At 33.3% G+C, this 19,782-nt stretch overlaps 1 protein-coding gene across 1 annotated transcript; it reads right to left on the bottom strand.

The window, feature by feature from the left end:
- Positions 1 to 5,615: 5,615 nt before the first annotated feature.
- Positions 5,616 to 19,232, bottom strand: LOC124355852 (origin recognition complex subunit 5-like). The gene is made up of 9 exons (XM_046807007.1): positions 19,162 to 19,232; positions 18,260 to 18,432; positions 16,888 to 16,952; positions 14,914 to 15,094; positions 11,924 to 12,057; positions 8,674 to 8,804; positions 8,085 to 8,406; positions 7,347 to 7,453; positions 5,616 to 5,795 (listed from the first exon to the last, which is right to left on the bottom strand). Exons 1-9 carry the CDS (start codon positions 19,230 to 19,232, stop codon positions 5,756 to 5,758), a joined length of 1,224 nt encoding a protein of 407 aa, XP_046662963.1. The 3' UTR covers positions 5,616 to 5,755.
- Positions 19,233 to 19,782: the final 550 nt, after the last annotated feature.

Raw genomic sequence — 19,782 nt, 5'->3', positions numbered from 1 at the left:
ATCGGACAATCCAGTTGTCCACTAACCAGTCTCGTCAGGAACTAACATCCGCGACGCACCGCCTCGCTTGAAGATCAAGGGAGAAGATCAGCCTGCAGTCCCCAGCAATAGGGATTTCCCTGTAGAGCAGCCCCTGTCGAACGCCCACCATCTCTTACGAACTTCCTCTGCACAGCTTCCAGTTTCTCAATAAGACCCAGCTGGTAGGGAGACCAGACTGGGCTAGCATACTCCAGGAGTTGAACGCACAAAGGATGAATAGAGAGTCTTCAAAACAAGGGGACTTGTCATACCGCGGGTTTACCTAGTTGTGATGAAGCCCAGCATCCTGTAAGCTCTTCTACATAGGTTGTCAAACATGCTCATTGAATGAGAAGTCAGATGAAAAATGTAACACCCGGGATCCTTTATCGAGGACACTCTTCCCAGGGGTTGATCCCGCTCAATACTGTACTGAAAATGGGTGCAGGTTGTGCGAACGACCAAAGGTCATGGACAAAACACTTTGAAGAGTTTTAACTTCATGTTATTGGAAACGCACCAATCCAATACATTATGAAGACTTGTCTGTAGACGTGCAAAAGTCCTCATCGCTGGAGACCACTGTGTAAATCTTCACATCATCAGCAAAGAGTAGAGCATCCACCAGAAGAACGGAGGTTTATGTCATTAATGAAAATGATGAAGAGGTATGGGCCAAGAAGCGATCCTTGAGGTACACCGGAAGTTTGCAGAAATTCCTGGGAGAGCGCATCAGGTAATTTTACCTTAAGTGCCGGCCAAGCAGATAGTTGCGGAACCAGGAGAGTAACGGGCCATTGATTCCATATCCCTCTAACTTATTGGTGAGGATGGAGTGGTCAACCTTGTCAAAGGCCTTGGCAAAGTCAATAAAGGCAACGTCCAGCTGTTTACGTGATCCCAGTGCAGATAATATACTCTCTTCGAATATCATTAGGTTGGTGACGGTAGATCTGGAGGTGGTGAAGCCATGTTGATTAGGACAGATTAGGAGTTTTCAGAAAGGCTTTAAGACAAGTAGAGCACTAGCATTTCGAACACCTTCCCTACCGCTGATAGGGATTGTAATAGGACTGTAGTTCTCGACTTTCGATAGAGAGCCCGTCGCTTTATGAATAGGAACAATATGCCCCATCTTGAGAATTTCAGGATATATTCCTTTTGAAATGGACAAGTTGAATAGTTTAGCCAGAGGTTGGGCCAGGGTGTCACTGCAGTGCTGGAAGAAGGACGGAGATACATTATCTGGGCCAGCACCCTTCCTGACATCAATTTTCCTGAGGACTTCCAACACCTCTAATACAGAGAACGAGATCATCGACAGGGAGGAGTTTGGCATTAAAGTTAAATGGTGGTGGTGAAACTACGGGCTCCGAGAAAACAGAAGAAAAGAATGCTGAAAACATATTAGCTCTCTCTTGTGGATCATTTGAGGAGTGGCCATTAAAACTAATAATAGATGGAATAACAGGAAATTCGCCAGAGGAACGAACAAAAACTCCAGAAGCTTTTAGGGTTGTGCGGAATTGAGTCCTCTATGTGCTTCAGATAGCTTCTATAACAAGTGCGACTAAGATTCCTGCAGATATTACGCAACCCACAAAACCTTGTGTAGTGTGCAGGAAGGAATGTTTGCTTGTAAACGTTTGTGGGCTATCTTTCTCTGAATGACCCGATTGATAAGCTCCACAGAAAACCACTTAGGGAAAGGTGAAATGCCGATCCGTTTAATGGGACTGCATTTAACGCAAATTTCACCAAGCAATGAGATCATTCTTCCAAAGCCCTCCTGGACGTCAGACAAATCACGTACAAAAGAAAGATCTACTGCTGAGAGCATCTCAGAAGCAGCACATAGGTTACACTTACGAAGATTTGGACAGGTGTAAAATCTAGCAGGAGGGAGACCTCGAGTAACTGGCAGCGAGAAAAGATAGAGGAGAATGATGGGGATCGGCTTGAACCAGATACTCATCTGCAGCATGGACGGGGACCGACTTTAGGCTGCAGAAGACCAAGTCCAATGTTACTTGTCTAAAGTTCCTGACGTGATTTTTTTGGTCCAAGGAGTGGAGTTCAGCGAGGCTTTCTAGGAGTTTCCTTCTTGGGTCGATCAGTGATGGAACGTTCGGAGGTAGTGCAGTCATAGGAGGCGATGTTAAAAGTCACCAGACAGCAGCAAGGAAGATGATGGAGGTAAAGAAGATACTACTTCATCCACCAACTCACAATATGCTTTATATATGGTGATAGGTTGTCCTGGAGGAATGTAGACACAATTCAGTACCATTTTTTAAGTGGGCAAGGAGATGAAGAGGCTCTCAATGAAAGAGTCATGAATGATTTCATGCAACTGTTATACTATTTTTGATTGCAACTAAAACACCCCCACCAGACGTTTTGCTACTTGGAAAGAATGCTTCTATCCTTCCTATAGATCGTATAGTTATTGTTTGCCTGAAGTTCTGAGCTGAATATATCCGAGGATAAGTTTGTTTCACAAAGTAATAGTACATCATATGTGTTGCAAGCCAAAGCATTTTTTAAGTCCAGCAGATTTGTTCGGAGGCCATTTACATTTTGAAAGTATAAATTTAAGTGGTTATTGGCCGTTGAAAAGTATTAGTTTTTTTTGCACGATCTTAGGGATTCCATTTATGTACTTTATGGTCAGGTCCTGCTCACCAGATTCCGTACGGGTTTTAAGAGTGTTTCGCAATTCAGAGAGATACTGTCTCTCTTTCAAAGTTCGATCACCGGGCAAGAGAGACACCATTGAAATCCTCATTTGAGCCTTTCTTCGAGTCGATAACTTCGGAAGAGTGTGGAGGCATCAACCTCGGATGAGAAGCAAAGCTTGATAGCTCTAGGTTTATCATTATTAATCTTGCCAATTCTAAAGAAGCGGGCTCCTTTCAAAGATGATCCAAGATCGTCAGCAGTCCAGAATTTGCTTGATGAGACCACTGTCATGTGTTTTTCACAGATGCCGGTGCAGTTGATTTGCACTCTTTAAGCCCATGAATAATGAACAATTATAGTTGTTAAATTTATTTCAATTATTCTATCATAGTGTTTCCATCAATAAATTGTATAAAACTTACAGTATATGTTGCTTAATTAAGAATTAGTTACGTTTAAATTAAATAATAACACTTCCATCCCAGTAGTGTTATTAATCTACAACAAGTGATATCTATCTTGCACCGCCATACTTATAAGGGCACAGAGTGTTGATCATTGTAACTGTACAATACATGAGCTTACATAATTGTTTATTGCAGTACAGGGAAGGCACTGTACGTACGATGACAGGACAGGAGTCAGTTACGAGGCCCATGACGGCAGTGAGAGGTGCAGGTTAGGCACTTCTGCCCACTAGGGCTTGGGTGGGGGGGGGGGGGGGTGGGGGGGGGGGGGGGTGGGGGGGGGGGGGGGTGGGGGGGGGGGGGGGTGGGGGGGGGGGGGGGTGGGGGGGGGGGGGGGAAAACAACAATATTCAAAAAGACTGTAAAAGTGAGTTTTTTTTTTTTAATGATGGTTAAACTGTCAATGTATGATTTTATTTGAATAAAATTGATATTGTTCTGTAATATTTATTTTATTATGTTAACCCTCCAAGTGCTTTTCGTCACGGCAGCGACTAATTAATGCCTATTATGACGGTCAAAGTCGTGCCTGCGACTATATAACAGCGCTTTGTTTGAATATATTCATATTAAAATGGCAGCATAAGTAGTCAAATACGGTATCATTTGAAAGATGATTTGTTATAGTACATATAATCACGGACAATGCATAATTGTGGAGGCAGTGCGTTACGTCATACTTTGTTTTGACAATACGATTACAACTGCGTACTGCTTGTAACTGACTGCGGTGTTGCATCATTTTACAAACATGGATCGTGATACTTTGGAACATTCTTTTTAATTCCTATATTCTCTACCGTCAAAACACTGACCAACCACTTTCAAGAATGGACTTTTTGGTTGGAATAATTGACTCTTTGGCACAACCAGAACAAGAACCACCAGCTGCTCCAGGAGGTAATGTTGGCGGTAATCATTCCATTGCCAAACTTTCCGGGGAATATATTATGCCAGTGCACAGTTTGCAAAAACAAAACAAACTGAAGCAGATTTTAGAGCCCTGGCTGTAATACAGGTGTGCACAGGGAATGTTTCCACTTATTAGAACATTAATTTATGGGAGACCCCTTAGGCCTGGGAGAAAAAGAAAGACATCACAAGCAATGACAGTGGGGAAAAATGTTGTATATAGTTGTGTTTTTTCAATTTTATAGTTTGTTTTTTAGTTTAAATATAAACAACATGTACATATTTGTAAAGCTTATTAAATTTGAAATAATATGGCTATTTTGAAACTATGTTTTTGTGTACATAGTGAAATCTTGAGTAGTGGATGTTAGGACATGGACAGAATTTTGAAACTTTTTTTCTTCGCAGGGCTACATACCTGAACAGACAGAGTTTTAAGTACAATACTGTTATTACTTCTCTTATTCCTTTTCGTTTCGTGAATACATTGATAATTACAAAATTGTATTTTATACGGTTTTTTAAAAAGAGAACTGTAAAAAACACCAAAAAAGCTGTGGCACTCGGAGGGTTAAGACCCTTAAAGTTTTAATAGTACTTGAACTACTTTAGGCCAGAGGGAGGAATCCTAGTCAGAGTATGTTAGCTTTCTTAGTGAGATCACTTATGATTTAATATGGAAGGAGTCTATGATGTTTTAACACAGAAGTAGGCATAATGAGGAACATATTATTTAGCATTTATGCAAAATTTTAACACAATCCAACATAGGCCTAGTAGCTTTTGTATGACAGGAATACAAAAATACTGTTCAATCACATCTATAATATTACAATTAGTTAAAATCATTAAAATCTCTTTTGGAGGCCAGTACTATGCAAATCCTTGCTCTCTGATCTTTTTTTATAGTAATATCCAATTTCCTTGATTCATTCTAGGAATAATATAGACCCGATCATAACCCATCAGTACAGACTTGATGCTTTCTCACCCCTAAATAAATTGCACTTTGTGTTTGATGCATTACTTTTTTTATTCCATTATTTTGCAATGATCAGAGGCTTGTTGCACTCGCTTTATTGTCATGAAGAGAAGAATTGTTCATTGAGTTATGTTTATTGCTCATCCCTTGTATGTTTTCTTCATCTACTCTTAAACATTCTGAGCCATGATGTCAAAAGAACCTAATATTGAGTACAATTACTTGCAGGTATTTCACAATTTTTATGATTAATTGAATTTCAATTCTAGACTAAACTGGTATATATAGTAACAAAAAACAATTATTATTAATTAGTATACTTGTGATCAGTTTCCATGTAATCAGCTGTTAACACGGACCAACTGATAACATCTAATAAAATGTTCTATTAATACACGTGTTTTGCAGCAATGCATTTTTGGGGGATTATTTGCAACTTTAGAGGCCAGTGGGGCAGAGCCCTGAGAACACACACATATATATTATACATACATTAGCTTATATATAGAATCTGTAGGCAAAGTAACACTCAATGACAGATTAACATGCAATTGTGTTTTAACTGTTTTATTAACTAAATGCAATGTACAAAATACAAATCAAATCTTATTTGATAACATTACATCACAGGCTTTTGTACTAACAAAAATAACAAATTAGTGGTTTCTTTCAGTTCAGTTTGTGTCTTCAGTTAGTGCACCATATATTTCCGCACATTGAAATCCAGAGTTCTGAAAATAAGAACCAGATCAAAAATATCTACAATTTTATCACCACTTTATTTGCTATGTTGGCAAAATAAAATTAAATATTGAAATAATTGAGGTTTTTTTAATATTTAATTCTAAATAAAAAAGTTAATGTAAATTAGAATTTCATTTAATTTCTCTTCTAATTGGAAAAAAACATTTTCTTTGAAAGAAAACACACAATTTTCCAATAATTTTTAATTTTGTACACAAGACCTTTTGACATCCAAGGCACCTGCTTACAATGGCAACTTGGATGTCGAAAGGCCTTGTTTACAAAATTAAAAAATTATAGGATAACTGTGGATAAAAAAAAAAATAAATAAATAAGTACATTATATTTATAAAGCTTTTGTATCTTTAAAATTGGAATTTTAAATACTCTCAAGCAAATATACTTTAGTTAAGTAGGTCATCTTTTCAATAAATGATGGTTGTTCAGGTCAAGTTGGCATGTGGTGTAGTAGCTAATGAAATGTGCAGAGATCAGTTTTGGTTCCTGTGCTGTATCTTTAGTTCACAATAGTCTTGCTACAATATCTGAACAACCTCAGAAACAACATGACTACCAGGTATTAACTTGCAAGAACAAGTAAAAGTGTTCAGAATGACCATTTCCACAACATTACCCGGACCTTGTTCTTTGACAAAGTGCAGAAAAAGTTGTAGCTCATCTCTACACTATGAAAAGAAATATAGGCGATGACATCAACACAGCAAGAACGACTATCATCCAAGTTGTTTAATTAAATCTGCACTGAATAATTGATATGAAAAAATATCCTCTTAAAAAGGATGGATAGGATTTTTTACTTTAGCTAATTAAAATCCTCTGATATTTCAGCCATGTTGTGAAGTCATAATATTCATTCATCAAAAATGTTGTCAATCTTAACAACTTTGAACTTGGATATAAGGCTGAAACGTTTCAAAGGCTCTACTTTTGTTTCAATATTTACATGATGTAAGCCAGAAAAAAATAATGACACTGGCCACATAAGCTTAAGGACTAAAATTACAATAAGAATGGTTTTATTTTACATCATACAGATCAAATACTATAATATATGGTTTACTTGTGTGGGGGTTGGTACATGAACTTATAATATGAGAATAGTGTTTGTTATGCAAAACTGAACTGTAAGGATACTTGCTATCCTACAGCCCAAGTAAATCCCCAGATCTATTCGGAGAAACTGGCCTGTGAGTGAATCTGTACACTGAGAATTAAGACCATTTTATGACATCCATATTATGATTGCGTTTTACTTGGGAACATCCCTATGCTGCCATGCGGTTTTAATACAAACATTAACCTTGCCTTCCAGAGTAAAAGATCTCAAGAGGGAGGAGAACAAGTAGCTGACTGACCAATTTCTCAACACAGAGAATTCTCAATAAAACATTGACTTAAATTTTTATGGTTTTACCATTTATTGTTTATAACCAACTTTCTTTGTAGCAATTACTGTTACATTAGTGAAAATATTTTATGCCTCTGTATTATCTATGAATTAACAAGAATTCAGTTACCTTGATATTGCTTCTACACATTCAATTCCCACTGCACATTTGTACTTAGGCTTGTCTAAGTCTTCTCCCAGTTTTACCAACAATCTCAATTCAACCAGGGAAGAGATCTGAAATATTGTATTCAACATCACTCAGGTTTTATGACAAAGAGGACAAAACACTATGTGATACTATGCTAGAAAAACAGTCCTGCTTCTATCAATTAGGAAAGTTAATCCTTTTCTTGATATAACATGTGGAAACACTAAAACAGGAACATTTAGATGAAACCTTTTACATTCACTGACCATTTTATTTCCCCAGTAGGAAAATTATATTCCTTTCTGCAAGAGGAAATTCTGAATGAAACATTTCTTTCTGTGGTTGATAAAGTTGTAACAATCTGCAAAAAATATTTCTTTTAATGGAATGCTTAGCCATTTCTAATGCTGCCGACAGAGAGAACTAACCTTCCACATTGTAAATATCAAGTCAGATCTTCCAATCAAATCTCTCTTCTTAGAGTATCTTTAAATAAAATTCATAAAGTTACTTGGAGATTTTTATTAGCTAAATAAATATATTAATTTGGTTTTAGACTTAATTGAAAATTCAATTTGTAAATGAAATATTAATATTTTATAATAGTAATAAACTAAAAAAATGTTTTATTTAAAATTTACTGAAAATGGGCATTGCCTTTAAAATACATTACATGGATAGATAAAATTACTACATAAAAGGAGCAAAGCGATTTACCTGAGCTAACAAGTTAGCATTTAGTGGAGTCTTCTCTTCCATTATAGCATAGAAGATTGCTAGCAATCTATCCAAAGTGAATATTTTAGGACCAAGCAATTCTTTGCTAGCATTTTCTTTTTTCTGATCTTGAACCAATCTTTTCTTTTTCTTTCCGTGATTTTTCAAAAATAATCGTTTATCTTCTTTTGGTGAGTTGTATGAAGCAAGAAATGCAGCAATTAGGAAATATTTCGCATAGTACGGAAGATCCAATGATTGTAGAATCTTAGTGGTCAATACCGTTTCTGATTTTGAATTGGCATTTTCAGTTCCACCAATACTAAAACACAAAATCTTATTAGTTATTGGGCTCACTGGTTGCTAACACAAACATCATTAGAAGTTTATCCAGACTAAATCAAATACTAAAAATTCCAAAAACATTACTAAACAATCCAAAACGAGAACACATAACGTAACAAAACCAATTCGTCATCTAGAAATAAAATATGGTCTTTATATTAAATACAGAATTACCCTAAACTAATGCACAATATGAATGAAGAATATAACATGTTATGCCTAGGATAGGAATGAATGAAGTTACCCGGGAAGATAGACGTTGTTGAGACAAGCTCTAATGTGAGGAGCAATATTTTTATATAGTCCGTGAGTGTCAGTAGGCTTGATTCTTCCTGTCTTTACTGGCTCCACATACTTCGGGTAGATGGCAATCATCTGAAAACATGGTCACTCTTTCAAACATTTATTAAGACAAATAAAGATATAGTGCGTGACCACTAATTCCTGATAAGATAATACTCTACCAATGTACACAAACAGTGAATAAAGAGGAGCAGTAAACTGCAATCTGTCAATTGAGTGTACAAGAAACATCAGACACCTGGATAAGTCAAATAGTTTTATTTATTATTATACAATACTTAACCCTTAGAACACTAAATGTAAGTTTCTGTACTTCCCCTTATCATGCTAATATCATACAAAAATAAATTTTAATTTGTTTAAAGTTCTATTTGAATTTAGGTTTCTGAAGTTGTTTTAGGACTGAATAAAACAAAACAAAAGATAATTGTTTTTTAGGAATTTTATTTTTTTACAAATTAAAATGCTTGACTATACTAAACACGGAAATTGCCAACTTCTGAGCGTGAAGTACTTCCAAGCACTCATTTGGCACAGATACAATCACTATTTTTAAGAAATAAAACTCCTATCACCTACAACTGAGAAAAATGTGCAGATATATAATTTAACACGCAACAACAACACAGGAATAAAGCTTACACGCTAGAGAGTTACACTGTCACTCTTCCCATATGGAAAACTCCAACAAAAGCACTAGTGTTCTGTACAAAATTGCAGTCAGTAGCTACAAAAACCAGTTTCGGAACAATAACAGGAAGCCAAGAACAATGAAAAGAAGCGCAGCTGTTGTCTGACCTTTAGTGCACTCTATCACCGGATTTAAATACTACAGTTCATAACAAAATCTATATTTACAAGATTTTCCGTTGTACGTGTTTTAAGCAAATTCAACTGTGCAAGATAGCCATAATACACGTTGTAAGGGTCAAACCAATTTTTTTAATCTCTTCACACCTAAGTTATATTCTGCCAAAAATGTTACACTTTGCAACTTGGGTCCTTAACTCTTTGTGATTGGGAGGCCACTGATGTGGCCAAAACTTATCTCTTGCACAACTCGGATGGAGTCTCAAGTTGTTATCCTCCCAGCTCGCCAAGCTATACAGGAATGGCAGAATTTTATCTTCGGCTCTTTAAATTACTGAGATTACAATTAAATTATATGTGTTTTGTATAAGTTAAAGTTTTAATTCGACTTTTTGGGCGTAGAGAGATTTTATAATATTTGCAACGTACTCATAGTGTTAAAAACATAACTCATAGATAAAATAAATGATGTACCTTATTGTTCTGGATAAACATTAATGTCCTTAGATGTAGATAATATGTATACAAACATACCTGTCAAATAATACAAAGACATTTGGAAAAGAAAGCTAAATTAACACAATAGTTTAAGCTATGAAACTATACATCATGTATGTAAAATTACAAAACTGGTAAAAACAAAATTAATTTTAATTCAACATGAAGGCTTGGCTATTGGAACCCCATTATCTAGTATATTAGCTGAAATATACCTGAAAGACTTTTAAAAATAAACATAGTAACAAATCTATATATATATATATATATATATATATATATATATATATAAAAATGAATGTTTGTGTGTTTATCCTTTATAGATTCAGAAACTATTTGACCGATCATTATAAAAATTAGTATGTATTTTTCCACGTAGAAGGTTTATATGCTATGCCCATTGATGTAACTTACCACCAGGAGGCACTGCAAAATATATAAGTTATCAAAGCGCCTGCACATTGTAAACTACAATTACGAGATAGTTGTGTATAATAACCACACACTATGTGAAGGCACTAAGTTTTTTATGGATATTTGTCTTTCAAATGAATTTCTGTTTGGCCTTATAGCTTGAATGTTAGACCACTTTATTATTCTAACATTCAAGTACATGTACGTGTACAATAGCTATAAACATACACTTTTGGCAGATTTTCTTGATAGTGTCAACAAGGTAAACTCTACATCGGCCTTGACAATATAATTCACTTGAACCAGAAGTGCTCATACACGAGCAAAGCTTACAAAAAGCGTGCGAAAGCCACGGAGAACAGCTAGTTAAGATAACAAACAGTTGACTACTTCAGATACATGGACAATGATATATGTTTGTTTAAGAGTAATAATAAACAGATCAAACATCTAAATACCATTCACCCAAAAACAAAATTCAAAAATGAAATCGAGCAAGGACCCAAAATTAATTACTTGGATCTGACCATTCAAATTAATAACAATCAGCATTAATTCAATGTTTGATGTAAACCTACTCAATCCAGCCAAACCTACATCTCATCACAAATGGCAGCATTCAATTCACTCATCCATTAAACAAAATTCCCATTTATAATGAAGATTATATAACAGAAATCAAGGTAATAAAATATAAAGATTATGATAATGGCTACAACAATAAAGTAATAGACACCATTCTTCACAAAAACAGATTGCAAAAATGCCATCCAAACGAGTCCACAAATAAAAAATAAGTAACTCTGATAAATGGCAATACATTGAACCACAAAGCTAACAACATATTTGCAAAACATGGATGCATTGTCGCTTATCGGACTGTAAATAAAATCAGTGACTTAATAAATCTCCGTAAAAGAATCCCGTTTTACGGAACAACTTTTAAAGAATACTTTTACCAAATGGTCACATTACACTGAACATCCCATACAACAATGTGGACACAACTACTGCAATATAAATAAAAACCAACATATTATTCATAAATGACAGAAAAGTAGTTTAATGTCCACACTCGACAATTATGAGATATACAGCAGTAAAAAGTGGCCAAAACAACATACTGAATGATAAGATAAACGCTCATGCACATTTCACTGCTTGACACAGAAATGTATCTGGAAACAATGGGTCGGTGAACAAAGCCCATCTTGACAAGTTGTAGTTGTAAACCATCAGTCCAGGACATGCAATCATGTGGCCACCGTATAGTAGTGATTTGTATTTTATAAATATTTGTATTGCTTATTTTAGTGTTATTGTGTCATGACTATGTTTTTAATCTTAAACTACAACGGAGCACTAATGCGTGGATACTTGAAGATTTTACAGTTTTGACATAATGTTTTCTTTATTAGATATTATTTATAACAAAATTTTAAAAACTTCATAGTTTTCCGAGTACTGACCTGATGTTTTAATTCATTGAGATCCCTTGTAGCCAGGTAAAACGTGTCAAGGAAAAATACAAGAAACTGTTTGAACAAATCCTTTTCATCTTCACTATCAGGTGTTTCTCTCATTAAAATATTCAGAATGTCATCTGCAAATACAACACTACTTTTAATTGAAAGTAAACAAATACTAAAGTTACCCTCTATTGCTACATTCACCTTATGAAATCATTACAATAAAAAGTGGTGGTAAGTAAGTGGCAATAACTTTACAGATTTCTTAAGTTAATAACTTAACAATTTTAACATGCATTTTCAAAATCAACTTAAGATTTATTAATTATTTTATATTTAATTGCTACATTTGACTGACTCCAATAGAAATTTCCAATCTGAAAAATATTGTTACAGAAATTCAAGGCCTAAGAGCAAAGAAATACGATGTTTACAGTCCTTATCTAATTACTGGTATCAATCAATCTTTATTTGCCTTTTTACATATGACATGCATTGACAAAGTCAGTAATATTGTCTAGATGACATGGTCAGAAACAAGCAATAAAACCAAACTATTCAGTTTTTAAAATATCATTACAGTTTAAAATAATTCTTTGAATATCAATATCATAATGAAAGACAATAGTTTAACAAAAGTAGATTTTAAAATAATTGAACAACAAAAGAATTTATAAAAGTTTAACAGATATTAAATTAAAAAATTTTTAACTAATTGCACGTGAATTACTACAATACTAGCACAACAATTTGAAATCTTAGGAGAAACAGGTTACAATATAAAATTCTACAGATGAAATTTACAGTACTGAATAAAAAAAAGGACAGTTTCTAGATTAAAATTGAACAATTTACTGAAATCTCATTGTTGTTTACAAATATATGTTTTCAATTGTAGTATAACAGATTTAGCGAGCTGTACAGTGGATCCTGTATACATTATTAACAAACTAAAATTTAATATCCTTGTAGTTAAAAAACTCTGATAGGGTATAGAAAGGATTGTTCAAAAGCCAATGGTACAGTTTGTTTTGAAATATTTTTTGTGGGATACTTATCTGCCAAATGTTTTACTTTGTTGAAGATTTTTTGAGAAATTATAATGTGGCTGTTTTGAGATTTGGCTAATCTAACATGATCTATGGCAATATTAGTTCTATTTCTAGTATAGTAGCTGTGTATATCACTTCTTAGAGTGAGAGTTTGAAAATTTTTGAGTAAATAGGTAACTAAATCAAAGATGTAGAGATTTATCACAGTTTATAATTTAAGTTCAATGAACAGAGGCTTGCAGTGGTCCAGAGAATGGGCCCTCGCTATCACTCGCACAGCTTTCTTTTGCAGAATTAGAATGTCTTCAATCTTACTGCTGTTTCCCCAGATTATTAAACCGTATCTTAAAACTGATTGAAAAAATGCGTAATAAGCTGATTTTACGTAGTTTTTAGGCACACACGACAATAATCACCTGAGTAGAAAAATTACCCTAGACAACCTTTTGGATATGTACTCAATATGGGAATTCCAAGTCAAAGTACTATCGATATAGATACCCAAAAATTTTACAGTAGTAAAAAAAGCATTTATTGTATCATCTGATGGTGTTTGTTTTAAGCTGAATATAATATTCTGAGTCTTGGCTTCATTGAGCACTAATCCATTGGACCTAAACCACAATGAGGCCTCTTGTACAGTCTCTCTAACAAGATCTTGTAATTCATCGAGATTAGAGTTTATGTTAATAAAAGTTGTGTCATCTGCATATAATAAAGATTTGGCCTTGATATTTTTTGGTAAATCATTTATTTGTAATAAGAACAACAGAGGACCCAAAACCGATCCTTGGGGCACTCCAGTAGAAACTTTAGCCTCATCTGACCAGTTTCCATCAACACATACCTTTTGATGAGTATGATAAGTAACTAGGCTAAGTTGGCCATCAATAGATTTTATTAACAATCTAAATTTGGCTCTAATGAAAGAGACAGTAGAGGGAAGACTGATAACTGATAATGCTACCTTTTATTTCTATAAACATGTAGATACCTCTGATCATTATTTTGAAGGCCTAATATTTAAGGCATAGCTACACTATCTTGGACAATCGCTAAATCTCGTATGAAATATATAAGCAGTAAATGTCTATCTGCTTGGTTGGTAACACTGGAGATACAAAATGAAAGCCAAAGCTAGCCACATCTTTGCTCTTATGCCTTGGATTTCTGTCCAGATTGGAAATTTCTACTTGAATCAATCAAATTGAGTTAATAATTAACACATATCAAATAAAAATTGTGTCAAATGAAATGATGAGTAGTATACCATGTATACAGCTTTGATCAAATGAGTTCTTAAAATAATATAAACGATAAACTGTCCTCATCAAAGCAACTGAATCAATTCAGCCTGGTACCATCACGAAGCACATTGCAGTAATTAGGATTAACGTTAGACCATTTTAACATTATTCTATGTATGTTTATGTGCATTTTATGAATAAAGAGTACATTGATTGATTATACTTAAAATTGCTAATGAAAAAAGAATACTATATATATATATTATTATATATATATATACTAATCTATAAGAATAATATATATATATATATATATACTAATCTATAAGAATAATATATATATATATATATATATATATATATATATATATATAGTATTCTTTAAGTTTTAATAACTTAGTTTTTATTTCATTTCAAACCTTTTTAGATTTAGCAATTTTAATTATATTCATATATACTATATATATAAAACATTACTTTTTTTTATTTCGATCTATAATTTTAGATGCGTATAAATGGATTTCGCAGCATGGTACTTTACAATTTTAACAACACAAGACTCTTATACCAACCTACTATAATATAATTTTTTTCCTTATCATTCACATTTTATCTAATACAAATTTATTTGCATGTTTGATATTAGACAAAACCATACAACAGATCAAACATACAATTTTTATTAACAAACCTTTGTTATACTGAGGGAAAAATATTCTTATGTATGGGACTACTGTACAGAACTTCTCTGGCAAGATTTGACTGATAAAAATTACACACAAGTTTGAGAGAGACGTCAGTTCTTGTAATTTCTGGAATGCTACAAAGTAATGGTCTCCAAGTTCAAACAATCGCTCGCAGTTATCCAAAACCTGTGACAATAAAAATCAATTGATCAGTTAGAGCTAAATATTTACTAATAAGTTCTTAAAAATAAAAATACTAACCTATACAGTTAATTAATAACTTTTAACAATCTGATGAGCAACTTGATATAATATTATCTTCATGTTTCCAATAATAATAATAATGCTTATAATAAGGGATAAAACATAACAAGTGACATCAATATAGTAACTTGTTACAAAATATATTAAGACACCAACATACTAACCTGTTACACCCCATTTATTCGTATATTTAAAGTCCTTTGTAATTTATTAAAATTTCAGTTGCGTGTTCATGCTTTTGTATAAGTTATAATACAATATTTTTAAACAGCTTAATAACTCAATTCAGATTACGTTTTATACCTGGTATTTTTTAATCATAGTTCAAAAATTGTTACTAGATAATCAGAAAAATAACAAGGTGATGGATAAAAACAATTATTTACGACATTAAATTTTTTTTAATTTTATAACATTCAATGGGTCAGAAATAATACAAGGAAAAATAAAAATAACTGATCATGCATACAATCATATTCTCTGGTGAAGGAAGATTTATTGAGAAAAAATATAATCTGTCTATTAAGCTCAATACAATACTAAGGAAGCAACTGATGAAGGTTTAAGAAATTCAAGCACTTGGTGGAAGCAGACATACATACCAGACATATATCACCCTTATTGGAGACTAATATCAGAGAGGAGTTTAAGGTGGTAGCCTTAAACAACTACCAGGTACAAAACTTAAAACACACTGAAGCATAAGCAATGGGAAATATAACTCCAGCTCATACATCTGACTGTCATTTGTTCAATTAAAACTAATAGTGATCCCACCAAAAGAAACAATGATGTATTTTTACAATGCTAAAGAATATTAAGCATAAAATATTGTTGACCAAATAAGTACAGCATGTAGGTACTATATTTTTAATTTTGTTCAAGAAGATGAAGAAACCTCAACAGAATTGAAACCTATAAAGTCTTCTGTGGTGCTATATGGAGTGACAGGATATTCAGAATGTGTAAGGGTAGGGGAATGGGGTTACCTCCTCATGCCATAAACAGGGATATTGGACATTATCTTTGACATGCCACTTTGTAAGAAGGGAAGGTCTGTTGCAGCCAGTGATTAAAGCAGAACAGATTTTCCCCTCACATGTAAGCCAACTTAACACGTTCACGACATCAGCGTTTTTTCCAGACTTTTTTTATTTGTTGTCGAATTGTTTTATAATAATGGCAAAAAACCGTAATTTTTTTACGTCAAACATCTAACTATGACAAGAAAGGTATAAAGACTTTGAATTTTGCACAAAAACAATTATTTCATTACTTTTTTCAATTTTTAAATGTGTAACCCATGGGGTACATAAAAAAATTAATTTACCTTAAAAATTAAGCAATTGTGTGCAATGGGGTACAAGATAGTCTGAGGTATTTATTTAAGCGCGGGATTAAATTCAACAAATTACCAACACAGGCAAACAATAAAAACGCAATAATAAAATACAAAGAAAAGTGTACGCATACACATCATCGTGAACACGTTAACAATCATCCTCCGCAGTAAAAATTATATTAATCAATCAATTTATACCCAATATATCACTTGATATTTCCCAATAGTGATTGCAGCTACTGGGCACCCATTGTATTACCCAGATGTAAGTGACAACATTGGTTTTTGCTGTTCCCAATGTAGATTCTAGTGCTAGGTATAAACCAGCCAGATGTAAATTCTGTTAGGGAATATAAATTATTTGAAAACTCACTATAACACAATGGTCGTCAGCCAGTTGACCTTTGTGAGCCGCGATGCGCAGTTGTTTCACCAAAAACCATCATATTGTCACATTTATCTGCACTATCCTCATTGTTGTACCCATCATCTATAAAAAAAAAAAAAAACACTTACAACACAATTCAATAATGTGAGATAAATAATACTAAGAGGACAAGACGGATAAATCAGAAGGCATTTTCAGAGCAATGGAAAAAACAAGCATGGAATTGTCTGCCTCACATAAATAATTGTGTCACCACAGATGAAAATGATCATATAGAGAATAGAGATAGATATTTTTTAATATTTTATAATGAAAGATATTACATAATATGTATTCAACAACCAAAATATTTTTCTCAAATTAATTTATTTAACTTTACAATTTTTTATTGAAAACTTTTTATTCAAATAGTATATAATATTATAACAAATAAATGTACAAGAAAGGTGTCAAAACAGTAAAATTATAAAATAGCATAAATTATGTACTATATACTTATCTACAAATTAAAAAAAAAACCTAGAGGTTACTAAGGACATAAAATACTGTGTTATTATTATGTGAACTAAAATTAAATCAATTCTTAAATTTAATTTTTTGGACATACAAAAAAATAATCAAAGATGATACATTTTATTATACAGTCCAGTGATTTTCAATATTTTTCCTTTTGTTGATTTAATTTTTCTAGCAACCATTAAAAACATCTTCTGTTCTAATATAATATCTTATTTATAAGAATGCAATCAAACTTATGTTGTGTATTGGAAATTTGTCCTTTATTTCTGGTATTAGAGAATAAGTGTCCCCCCTAAGAAACAATGATTAATATGATAGCTTCAAACAAAAAATAATTTAAAAAACTTACATTATGTAAATTGTCATGATTTTTTCTGTTCTAAAGAAAGGTTATTATGCAGGTGCAGATGGTCAAGATGTTTTAAATTTATAAAAAGCATATTTTTACAGCACAAGAATTTTATTCCAATTTTGTTTTGAGGTTACTAGTTAGTACCAGTCTAGATTTTTTTAGTTTATTATAAAGTGTAATTTGTTTTCAAAGTGTTTTAGGAACAAAATTTTGAAAGTCTTTACAGAATATAAAGAACAAATTTAATTTAATTACATTTTTATGTTAGTACATGGATCAATGAAGCCACTGCATTTGAATTGTAAAGATACACTTACTAAAACTATTTAAATCAATCATGTCAATCAAAATATACAAAATAAATAGCAATGCATTAAAAGAGACCAGTACCATAAAGGTTGAAGTTGGTGTGTTATTAAATGTTACAGAGATTTTTTTCGTGGTTAACTAATTTATGTCCTATTAAACATTTTGAATGCAATTCACCTAGCAGTTTTTGCAGAATAGGTTCCAACAAGAGTCGAGCTGTGTAACATTCCACACAATTGACTAGAGCAAAGCGAGCTGATGTGAGACTAAGCACCCCTTGGATTACTTGGGTCTTCCCCGTTGCTGCATCTCCATATACGTAAAACACTCGCTGGCAGAGGATCTCCAGGCTGTAATATACATTAAATTAGCAGACAGGTAGAATAGTGAACAGGATAACAATACGTAAAGTTACTGAGTTATTGAAACTCAATAAAATACAAAGACAACATTTGATAAAACCAAACAAACTGCTTACTGTTCCAAGCAGATTGAACAGGAGTTCAATTTGTTTTTGACGCCCAGGTGTCATTTCATTAAGTGATTCTATAGTTTCTGAAGCCATAACTACATCTTCAAAATCCTGTAACAGACATAAATAGTTTCAGTATACTGTATACCTGTCAAACCATTTACAATAATTGATTTTAAACATTATGTCATAATAACGTGCAACATTATTTTTTGTTTGTTAATAGACAATAGTATTTCTGAACAATTATTAGATCATTAATTATCTAAATATAATAATAAACACAGTATGTATGAAATAAATTAAGATTTTTTTAAAATAAATAGTTTGGTCCAATTGTGTTCTCTGAATCTTTAGAAAGAATCTCCTTCATAGTAGCCCAATCTAGACATAGTAATCTTTGGCCCTGACCATTTTGAAATGCATGGCTTCCATGTCTGTGGTGTGGGACATTGGACATAGTGGTGATTGTGCAACAGCAATATAGAGGAGGTGACTGTAAATAATCATGTCCATTGGCAATTCTGAAATTGGCCACTCAGACAGACTCAAAAAGTCTCAGAGAGACAGATTTTTTGGAATGGGTCACACACAAAGTTGTTCCCACAGCTTCCAATGGGCTCTAATCTGGCATCTTTCAACTACAGCTTCCTTTTTCTTCTTTGAAGCCTCGCTCATTGTCTGTTTGAGAGTGATGGGTTCTTAAAGTGGTGACATGTTGGTTCCTCGCAGCAAGTGCCTCCACTTTTTCATTGCCTAAAACTAAACAGTGTTACACGATCCATAGGAGAAACACTATCCGTTCTGTATCGTAGCTCCAAAGGCTCTCTTTGTGAGCAAAACATACTACTCATATGGTGCTTCTGGGAAACAAAGTGGCCGAATTGGGAGGCAACAAGGAAGACTACATTAATTGTTGGTTTCTGCAGTAAAAAATCATAAAAACCTGCACCTATTCTTCTTCGATCTGGATCAATGAGTAGAGCCAATGGTATAGATTTTAACCAAAATTTCACAGGATAGTTGTGATTAATTGTCTCCAGTGCTCGGACTTGAGCTCTTCTTGGCATATATCCTTATTTTGCTTTCTTAGGTCAATATAGAGGTTGGAAACGGGGAATTGATGAAGTTCAATCTGTAGCTTTTATGGTCATGAAAGTTTCATGTGTAGGAAAGCTCAGTCCTTCTTATTGCTTTTCAGCTGAGGCCAGAAAGATGGCTTGAGACT

Source organism: Homalodisca vitripennis, chromosome 2 (assembly GCF_021130785.1).
Source record: "Homalodisca vitripennis isolate AUS2020 chromosome 2, UT_GWSS_2.1, whole genome shotgun sequence".
Lineage (NCBI taxonomy): Eukaryota > Metazoa > Arthropoda > Insecta > Hemiptera > Cicadellidae > Homalodisca > Homalodisca vitripennis.
This window is presented reverse-complemented; position numbering and strand designations above follow the sequence as displayed.

Coding starts and splice junctions, on each gene's coding strand:
- LOC124355852 (XM_046807007.1), bottom strand. CDS start 19,232: ATGAGCGAGGCTTCAAAGAAGAAAAAGGAAGCTGTAGTTGAAAGATGC. Junction 16,953..18,259: donor TATTCTGCAAAAACTGCTAG/GTGAATTGCATT, acceptor CAATATGATGGT/TTTTGGTGAAACAACTGCGC. Junction 5,796..7,346: donor TGTGTAGAAGCAATATCAAG/GTAACTGAATTC, acceptor TCTTATTTTCAG/AACTCTGGATTTCAATGTGC.